We start from the raw sequence: 10,285 nt of genomic DNA, 5'->3' as shown, positions 1-10,285 counted from the left end.
TCAGCCCTTAGGCTCTTGTTGCTTTGTTTACAGAAAGTTAACCCGGAGGAGCTGAGAGAATCACAGTAAAGACGAAGGAGATTATTTTAATTTCGAAAAAATAAAAGTAACGCGCTCTCTCTTTAGGGTCGGGCAATCCTGCCTGCAGACTTGGAAATGAAAGCGCTCGGAAGAGGGAGGAGGGGGAGGCCCGGCAGCAGCGGGGATCGTTGTTGGTAACTGAAGGGGCTCTGGTGAATTTCAGGTTCGGATTAGTGACAACTCAGAAGTCTCGGCGGCGTGTGGGGGAGGGAAGTTTGCCAAGGTCTCTGAACTCGCTGGAGAGAGTGCAGCCTCCGGAGGCGCCGGGCGGAGCTGGGCGTACCCAAAACCCCTGTCCTGGCCAAGCCAACTGCGCGGTCTCACCCCGCCTCTAGCCTGACTTTGTCAGCGATCATAAAATGGGAATTGATCATTCTAGCCACCATTGATTAGGGAAGAATGCTTACTGCAGCAGCAGGGGAAAGGTTAAGAGGAAATTGACCTTCTCCGTAGGTGACATAAAGTCATTAGGTAAATGAGATATTCACACTGGAGTTTTAAAAGGTCATGCTCAATTTTTATTTGCAGCCTGAAAAGTCAAGCTGGAGCTCCGGCTTAGGGTAGGGACTTCCACTCCCAGGGACCCGGGCACCGTTCAGAATGAAGTCCTGCTGCGCCGGCCAGAGGCGAAAGTGGGATGTGGATGTGGATTGCAATCTGGAAGAATTAGGATGGACTCTGAGCGGGTCCTCGCGGCCCCGGCTTTGGACCTGCTGCTCGACCGGATCACGTTCCTGAGTGTGAGATGCGCGCCCGCGCCCCAGTATTCCCACCGCCACAGCGTGCAAAAGGATCTCTGGACAAAGTCGACCTCTCTGCGTCAGCAACACTTCCCCTTCCCTCGCCCACCACGTCTCCTACACAGTGAAAGTGTTTTGTTGTTGATGATGTTGTTGTAAAGGAGAGAGTGAGAGAGATATTTATGCACATATTTATCCCTCTAATTATAGGAATTAATCCTCTTATGACTAAAAGGTAACGTGGAAGGACGTCCTTTTGATGTGGAAAAGCACCATTTGTGACTCACATTCAGACTGATTAAGGAATAATTGTTGTTAAACGCTTTGCAAGAGGAAAGTGTTTAATTGAGGGGCATTCGTAATTTTACGGCTTAGTGCAAAATTAAACGTAATTAAAAACTCAGAAATTCCAACTGATTTTCCAATTATTTTTATTGTCTGAGCTAATTGTTACACAAGGGTATCACTTCTCCCCAAAGGCATTGGGAGAGAGAGGTGGGAGGTGGGAGGCAATCATACCTTGTCCAAATACTCTCCGACTGGAGAGTCCAGCGTCCAGAAAGACCTCCTGGGTTGCAGTTTACCTCCCCAACAGCCGCCCGGCGTTAGGGCGGCACCCCGCCCTCCCCTTGGTAATTAAGCATTGCAGGCACTCTCCCCACGCTCCGAGTTCCGCCAACACCTTGGGATGTGAGAAAGTGATGGCAGCTCTCTTCTGCAGATCATTATGGCAAACCTGGAAGTATCTGGAGAAGGCCGATGACTATCTTCAAGTAACACTTGTCATACATAGCCGAGAGATTGAAAAAAAAAAAAAAAGAGTAAACACAGCTCTCTGGGGGCGATCCCTCCACGCCCTTGTCTTTGAGAGTGTGTTGGGGGTGGGGGGAGGTAACGCACAAATATGACTCCAAGACATTCATACACGCGTGCACGACGACCTACAGACACAAGCAGCAAACTTTCTTCTGCCTTGCACTTTATTTATTTATTTACTTACTTATTAATTTGAGGCAAAGATGAGCATGGAAATGCTCAGACTCTTCTTGTTCTTTCTTCCTTCCTTCTTTCCTTCCTTCCTTTCTTCCTTCCTTTCTTTCTTTCTTTCTTTCTTTCTTTCTTTCTTTCTTTCTTTCTTTCTTTCTTTTTTTCAAATGCTGGGACTGACGGCACGGAGCCAAACCATCTTTGTATGTGTAGCTTCTTTGAATGTCCAAACAGACCTATTTAAATACATTAAAAGGATAATGAAAAGCACTTTAGGCTTACAAAAACAACACCACCTCTTTAGAGTTTTTACAGAAGTGTCCTGCCTCTTCTACTAGATTTTGCTAGAATCCTGGGGTGGGTTGTAAAAAGCTTAAGATTGGGCAGAATGCATGTATGCATTTCAGTTAGTCTTAGACTAATTGTACAGAGCAATGAAATGTTTGTGTTTCAATGAGAGAGTTTAATTTCTCTGGGAATTTTAGGATAGACAGTCAAATTCACCCTATCTGCCTTTCTAATGCCCCACCCCATAAAATAAATGAGTGCCTCTGATCTGATGTGCTTCGTGGAAATGGGTAGAATTAAAACTGTCAGTTCTGCTTGCAACCTGTGTCTTTCGATGGAGTTCAAAAGCTTTTAAAGGTAAAACGTGCCGATCACTTATGTGTATTATTTCCTCTCCTACCATCGCAGCTTTTAAGTGGAAAAAAAAATAAAGAAAAGGTATTTTTACTCCCACATTCATTTTTTTTTTTTTTGGAAAGATTTCAATCTTTCAGGTAATTTGAGGGTGGACCCTGATGTCCAAGCTTGGTGGAGTCTGGGTTACCTGAGTGTGGCCAAGAAAGTAGAGTAGAATCTGTTTTACCCAGTTGTCCTACTCAAACGCTATACCTCTTAGCTTGAATGTGGCATTTGTATTGCTCCAGTGCTCTCTTGAAGAAGAGCATAGTTGGGCAAAAAGAAGGAAGTGCCTCTTTCAAGGTTAAAAACTGTAAAAAGGACCTGTACTCTTTCCTGGAAATTTGAGTTAAAGAAGCAGTGCCCACTTTAGCTTAGGACTTCAGAATCCTTTGGAAAAACTGACAGGGATTTTCCAGAGATGGGGTGGGGTGGGGGGAATCCTAGGGTGGGCATTTTATGCAAATGAGCAAATTTGAAATGTAGTACAAATCCAGTATAGTAAAACTGACGGTTCTGACAGTATTGACAACATAAATATATGTTTGAACACCGCACTTTCAGACACTTAACCGATGAAGCAATAAAAAAAAAAAAATTCAACTACAATATTTCAAATAATCGACATTGATGTTTTGATACATCATTTTTATCCTCTGAATCGATCTATCACTCTCAGGCTGGTCAATTTTAAGTAAAAATGGGCAGCAATTATTTGCACTTTGACTAATGATGACCTAATAACAATCTTCAATTAATTACATGCAAACTGTGCTTTCTTCCCTCAAAAGTGGGAGTGAGTGAGAGACATTCTTGGGGAGTAAAGCTGGTAATGGGGCACCCTCTCTGCTCTTTTCCACTCTGTTTGCCATTTGTACATAAAGAGGTCCAGACTAGAGCCTCGTTTCTTTGGTTCAGAACACTTACAAAGGCAAGGTTTCTGCACTACACACCTTCTAGGTATGGTAGGAGATGTAGCCTTGTTTCTACTTCGAAGCAGTTAGGAGTTCTAACTTGCCTCCTGGCCACGTGAGTCCCAGAGTTTAGAGGAATAAGTAGAAGGAAGACATTTGCTTAAAGCAAAGATTGGAGGTTTCTCTCAGGCTGAGTGTGAGGGGAAAGGGATGGGCAAAGGATGATAGGGAGGAAGAGGGTAAACAGAAAGAGGGAAGGGAGGGAGGAAGGGGGGAGAGAGGGAAGGGAGGGAGGAAGAGGGTAAACAGAAAGAGGGAAGGGAGGGAGGAAGGGGGGAGAGAGGGAAGGGGGAAGAGAAGCAGGGCGGGAAGGAGGTAGGAAGAGGGAGAGAGGGAGGGAGAGAAGGGAGAGGAAGAGAAAAAGAGTGACTATGAATGGACGCAGCAGTCTAGTGTTGAGCCACCTAGCAGGGTTGACTGTCTTGGTCTCGGTCTCCTATAACCTCTGCTCACACCACTGAGCGTTTTTTAAGTATAGCACCAAGGGCTTACTCGAACGGTATGTGTTGGTTCACTAAGTGGGTTTTCGGAGGGGGGGTGTCCTATTCCCACTTTGACACTTGCCTCCAAATTGTGTGTGTGTGTGTGTGTGTGTGTGTGTTTGGTGGGAGTTCTGGAAATAAATCTGGTTAACTGAGGAAGAGAAAATGGACAGGCGCCTTGGATGTAGACTACAGACTAGACAGTCCCTTGGAAACCTAGATCCCCCGAGGCCGAAAGCACGTATTCATCGGTGTCTTATTCCTCAAAAAAAACAAAAAAACAAAAACAAACAAACAAACAAAAAAAAAACCTCTGTTCCCTGCTGTGCTGCCCTATCCCTTAGAAGCCTCCTCTCACAGGAGGCTTCTTGGCCTTTCAAACTTAGATAACTTAGACACGCTGTGCTAACCGGGAATCCCAGCGTCTTGTTTCTTTCCAGCAAACTTCCCAATTGTTAAACCCCCTCAAAACACCACCCGCGAAGACCCTGGGACTTGTCATCATTTTTAACACCACTAAGGTGCTCAACAAAGGGAGAAGATGAGTGTGAGACACTCTGGGTCAGGACTGGAAAGCCTTCATGATCTGGGTGGCCGGACCAGTTACAACTGTCCGGTGCGGGGTCCCCTGTCTGCACTGGAAACTGTAGTAAAGACTAGAAAGGGGGTAGAAGGGGAAAAAAGGAACTGGAAATGGGATACAGAGCTCAAAAGTGACAAGAGACAGAGGAAGAGGAAAAGGAAAAGGAAGTGAGGAAGGGCGTGGGAAGGAGAAACTGACAGCGCCTCAGTGCACTGAGTGTTTGGAGCCCCGCCAGATAGCGCTAGAGGGCTATTTATTGAAACCCGTTCTTTCCGCGCCATAGGGAAACAGCTAAAACTGGAAGAAATCAAACGGCAAAAGCAAAATGCAACAATTCCATTCCATCTCTCTCTCTTTTTTAACTGTCGGTTGATTTGATCATATTTCCAGGGAGAAAAGTCTATGATAGAACACCAAGGTGTGAAAAAGGAAAAACCAGTAAATAAAAATAAACACAAAGCAAAAGCAAAAACAAACCAGTAAGGTGGTGGTGGTAGTGGTGTGAGGACAGGGGCCCCTTCCCTCTGTAGACATCATCTAGAAAGAGGTAAGGAAGTGAACAGAATTCTTTTTACTGTAACTTTTCAGTTACACTGCTGAGAAGGTCAAAAACAGTTCACAAGGATGAGCGGAGGTTTACGGAGAAGAGATGTTTTAAAAGTAATAAATGGCTCCAAGGGCTGGAGTGTGGGACAAACACGTTAATAGAAATGCCAAATAAAATATATATCAAAAATTCCAACTGTCAGCCAGCAGGACCAGGGCAGAAGACAACCCAAGTCCTGAGCCTTTGTCCCAATAACACAAGGCTCAGGGCTGTTTGTGCAGGGCCACAGCACCCTTGGAGAACAATTTACAGACACCCGGGGAATCCTGGAGAAAGGGAAAAAGGACTCTAAAAACTAACCCTCTTTTAGGACCCAAAGGAAAGTCATGGAAATGGAAAACCTGGGAGCAGAGGTGAACATGGAAAGAGAAAGAGCAAATGGATCCTATGTTTTTAAGGTCCCCCCCCCCACTAGATTCACTAATTCAAGGAAATAAATGTCCTTCGTTCCTACTGATACTTTACTTTTAAGTATCAACTTTGTTTTTGTCAAAAATCCTGGCATTTCATATGGCTAGCCTCCCATTTTAGCACTGAGCTTTCCTTTGACCCAATGAAATGACCCTCTTAAATCAAAGGAGTAAGTTATCTTTCATTACACTGAGGAACAGAACCTCCCCAATTCAAACATAATCTCAGCCTTTTTCTTAAATAAAACTCTCCTTGATACGAAATATTCCAAATCAAAACATTAACTAAAGTTACAAACAAGATTAAGGCTGGATTTACTCGCTCTGGTAATAAAGCATCAATTGTTCTAACTGTTGTAAAGAAGACAAAAGGGATTTAAATCTGGTGATTTTAATACACAGATTAACACTTCAGGACCTCACAGTTCTGAGGAATTTGGAGTTATCTGTATAGAGGATCTGGATATTGGGGGGGCATATAAAAAGAACAGCCACAATTACCACCTCAAGGAGGCTGAACAAGTTGAGCTAAAATAAAGTTGGAGTTTATAAATGCTACTTCAAATTAACTCCCCTCCCAAAAGCCAATGCCGTTGGACTACAGAACTAGGGGGGCTTACATTATTCCCTTCAACCCTTAATGTTACCTATAGTAACATTCCACAAGGGATCAAAAGAAGAAAGGGAGAAATAGAAAGGACTGCTTTTCAGACGTCTAAGGGATGCTTCAATAAGAAAGGGGTGATTAAAAACAGACTCTTAAATTTGAGAGGCCCAATTCTCTTTCTCATTCACCCCCTTCGGTACCCCCTTTCTCCTCCTTTTTAATGCAATGTTCCCACCCCCCACTCCAGAGCTAAGTAGCTGATTTAAGATTGTGAAGAAATAGGTTTTACCAACCATATTTGTTCTGGGGCACTTGTAAAACGCGATTTGTAGAGAGTCTTTAGCCTTCCAATTGTCTTTGAATTGTTTTTACTGAAACAGATCTTTTGCAGTTAATGAGTCCCCACACAGCTGGACAGCTCCTCACGGACACTGAGAACTCTAACCCCAAAATGACCCCAATTTGACACCGCAAGATGAAATTTTACCGCCTGTTAAAACCATTTCCAGCCTGGGCAGAAGGAGCTGACTGTTGACTGAGGTGTGCGTGGCGCCTGTGACCCCCCCATCTCTTGTTTGTCTCTGGGGCTGCCCCACCTATTTCCCTTCACCTCAAATGTGGGAGAGTAAATGAATCCACAAAGGGTGTGGAGTGTGAAGCTCTGAAAACAAGGTGTCCACACACAGAAAGGAAAGAGAAAGTGTGGACACCTCGCTGCTGTGCAATGGCTTCTACCAGACATGGAAATCAAGAAGAAGAAGAGAGGCACGCAACCTATGCTGTTGTATTAATAAAATACCCACAAGCTGTTGATGATCACAGCTTGTGGTGTCGCAGGAATCAGGACAGATACCCAGAGTCAACCCTAACCTGATCCCCCGTGCAATGCACAGCAGTGGTAGATTTTAAAACTAACATTTAAAATAAGAGTTTCACCAATACACAATCTGTGTAACAAATCTTTCCGCTGACCGGGAAAGCAGCCTCTCCTTCAGATAAAGTGACTTTCAAAGCCAAGCAGCCTTCACCAGCATGCTATTTTCAACCACCTTACACTTCTGAACTCTAAAAGTCTCCCTAAAAATTATCGCTTTTCTCTTTGAGAATCTCTTAAGATGTCCTTCCTTTCTGCCTCCTACATCTAACCAGATTGTCCTCTTGTTTGCTTTAATGCATTTGCCAAAATGCATCTGAAGTTACATGGTGAAGGAGAGGAAGAGGCTCAAGTTAAAACTCCTTTTGCACCGCCCACAGCATAAAGCAGAGTTCACATTTTTTTTTTCTTTGTAAAACCCCGAATTACCATCCTTAATCAAGCCATTATTTCCTTAACGATTGCTTTAAGATACAGAAATAATCAATCTGGATTTTTACTCAGGGAGAAACTTTATTAATGTTTTTTTCTTAATGCTAAAGAAGTTTTTCTAAATAAAGGCTACCGGGAAACTAAATAGCTTTACAACATCAACAAGCGGGGAGTTGGGGGGGGGGCGTAGCGGTGTGGAAAGAAGCGCTAAGCATGCTCAGAGGAAAATGCGGAGCTTTCTCACCAAGTTGTTCTTGACAAAAGAAGCGTTTATCTCGGAAACTGGTGTTCCTTTGAAAAAGAAACTTCCTAACTGACATTTATTTAGCCAGGATTTTTAAAATAGCAAAAATCTTACTGACGATAATAAATAGCCAATGTTGAAATTAATGAACAATTAGAGGAGTCAAAACTGAGTGTAAACTGCCAGCCGAGCTGGGCCGACAACTTGGATGGATCCAGTACCATCCACAACTCTGTGAAGCAGAAAATGGTCTGTAGCCAGGCCAAATATTCTCTCTTATTCTGCGTCTCTCCTTTCTCTGTGTCTGTCTCTGTGTGTGTCTCTCCTCCCTCTCTCCCTCTCTTTTACTCTAGGAGGATAAACTGAGGTTTAACTACACCCCCTCCCAATAAAATTCTGGAGGCCAACTTTTCCTTTTCTTTTTACTTACCTTTTCTTATCTGTCGACGAGTAATTCAGCATCAACTGAGACGGATATTTGTAATCTTGAAGTTCTTCTAGGGAGGAAAAAAAGTGGTGGGGGCGGGGGGAAAAGGACCCTACAGTCCTTCGGGTTCCAGACGGGTCCGCTGTCTTAGGCTTGAAGCCGGACAGAAAGAGAGGGAAACCCTTGGCTGGACTCTACTCCCAGAAGGTCCCGGAGCCCGCCTTCCCTGCTTTGGCCACTGGAGCCAAACCCGCACGGGCCGCAGCCCCTCTCCCGGCGCGCTCTCCGTGCCTCTGCCAGCCCCTCCACACTGTCTTTATATGTGAGGGCCGATTTCCCGCAGACATCATTGTTATGATGGCTCATTTAATCAAACTGTTTAATTGCTCTGGTAATCACTATCATCATCACAGGTGCTCAATCATTCATCATTTTTGGAGGGCTTTATTGACCTCCGGAGCTCATTCACCAGCCCTAGGAGAACGAGGCCAAATTTCCTCAGACTCTGCATGGAGTCTCGGCATGCAGTAGTTTTAGCTAGCTTGGGATGCTCAGAAGCTTGCGAGGGAACCAGGAAGATGCTAAAGGGGCGAACCCCCCCTCCTCTGTCTCTGTCTCTGTCTCTGTCTGTCTCTGTGTCTCTGTCTCTGTGCCTCTCTCTCTCTCTCTCTCTCTCTCTCTCTCTCTCTCTCTCTCTCTCACACACACACACACACACACACACACCACTTTACTATACCTTACCACTCCCATCCACCGCCGCCCCCATGAGAAAGTCCAGTCAAAGGCACCCTTGCAGGAGTCGCTGCTTTCTGTTACAGGATGGTTCAGAGTTGGGGAGGGAGGCCGCAGTTGAACAGCAGACCCTTACTCTGTTTGCTATTCTCTGGGCCAGGGGCCCGGAACCCAGGGCGAGGGTGAGAAGTTGGGGAGAGGGCGCGCTCCCAGTGCGTGGCTGGGTCGCGCTGCCAGCTGCCTGGTGGCGACGGGGTGAACCCGGCTCCGCGCTGGGTGACCAAAGCTCCGCCCCCAGCTCTCGTCTCTCGGTGATTGACGCGCAGCCGCGGGGAAACAGCAGCGCGGAGGTAAAGCCAGCTGGAACTCCGGCCAGGGATTGGGCGGGACTCCGGCCAGAACTAGTTCCTACCAAAACCTTGTCGGGTATTTACCTTTCTAACCCTACTCGCCTCCTTTTCCTTTTGGGAAAACTTCTTTAGGAGCTAGTCATATCGTCCCCATCCAGCGAAATCCGCCCGGTGCAATTAACTCGGCCTTTAGCCCTTCTTACAACTGCTGCGCCCAGGGCAACCACAACAAAGCTGGGCAGCCAGCGCCAGCCACTCCTCGCTAGCATCTTCTGTCTCACATGCTTTTTAATCTCTCTCCTCCAGTGCTTCCTAGATCTAGGATTCACTTTAGAGGCGCACATCGGCCGCGCGCACGCACACACACACAGATACACACACACACACACACACACACACACACACACACACACACACACACTTGTCTATATCGGTAAACAACAAACACCAAACAACTCCCGCTCCTCTAACTCCTACTCCACTAACTCCCGCCCCTCTAACTCTCATCCTGCTTTCTCCCTGCAGATTGCGCCCAGGACCCCCTAGACTCTCCACCGTGGTCCACACAGTCTGCAGCGCACCCAGGGACTATGCTCGGAGTTCAGCTGCGCTCACATCTTGTACTAGAAAAAAATGAATATTAACAACAAGGGTTCTGGCATCTGCACGAAAAAGAAAGTACCACTGAACAACAACAACAACAACAACAAATCCTAGCCCGGCGGTGGTGCAGTCGGCGGAGCTTGCTGCTCTAGGTTGTTAGTGGCAGAGTTCGGGACCTAGTAATCCGCCGGCAGAGGAAGGGGGCCGCGGAATTAAAACGAACAAAAGCTAGAGCGCCATGCCAAATATCCCCAACGCGACCCAGTTAGGCAGGAGCCAAGAGGAGTGGTGGGGAAATAAAAGAGAAGTAAGTTGAAAATAAAAAGATCTGAGGCTGTACCGTACTTTCCCTGTGGCTTTCTGCAGTTTTCCTGTCTGCGCTCTCCCTGTCCTCTTCCACCTCTCTTCCTTCCCCCTCTCCAATCACGCGTGTCTTCTCTCTCTCTCTCTCTCTCTCTCTCTCTC

General features: G+C 46.0%; 1 protein-coding gene and 1 long non-coding RNA gene across 11 annotated transcripts in view; one reads left to right on the top strand and one right to left on the bottom strand.

Annotated features, from left to right (window-relative positions):
• The window catches only part of LOC116090674, a 26,998-nt gene extending 16,719 nt beyond the window's left edge, over positions 1 to 10,279 (bottom strand). The window contains exons 1-4 of one of the 5 annotated variants that reach the window (XR_004118777.1): positions 8,877 to 9,016; positions 8,136 to 8,202; positions 1,822 to 2,044; positions 1,236 to 1,600 (exon numbers count right to left, since the gene is read on the bottom strand). This is a non-coding gene — a long non-coding RNA (uncharacterized LOC116090674). Of the gene's footprint in view, positions 1 to 1,235; positions 2,045 to 8,135; positions 8,203 to 8,871; positions 9,017 to 10,165 lie in introns of those variants that run through there. The other 4 variants (XR_004118779.1, XR_004118780.1, XR_004118776.1 and 1 more) reach the window with 4 other exon arrangements.
• Meis2 (Meis homeobox 2) overlaps positions 8,905 to 10,285 on the top strand; it is a 211,083-nt gene continuing 209,702 nt past the window's right edge. For 4 of the 6 annotated variants that reach the window (XM_031371408.1, XM_031371415.1, XM_031371406.1 and 1 more), the window contains exons 1-2: positions 9,196 to 9,293; positions 9,743 to 10,127. In XM_031371408.1, coding sequence (XP_031227268.1) covers positions 10,059 to 10,127 — 69 coding nt within the window. In that variant the 5' untranslated portion in view covers positions 9,196 to 9,293; positions 9,743 to 10,058. Of the gene's footprint in view, positions 9,294 to 9,742; positions 10,128 to 10,285 lie in introns of all 6 variants that reach the window. The other 2 variants (XM_031371414.1, XM_031371407.1) reach the window with 2 other exon arrangements.

Source organism: Mastomys coucha, unplaced genomic scaffold (genome assembly GCF_008632895.1).
Source record: "Mastomys coucha isolate ucsf_1 unplaced genomic scaffold, UCSF_Mcou_1 pScaffold15, whole genome shotgun sequence".
NCBI classification, from domain to species: Eukaryota; Metazoa; Chordata; class Mammalia; order Rodentia; family Muridae; genus Mastomys; species Mastomys coucha.
The sequence above is the reverse complement of the archived record's forward strand: the minus strand, read 5'-3'. Positions and strand labels throughout refer to the sequence as shown.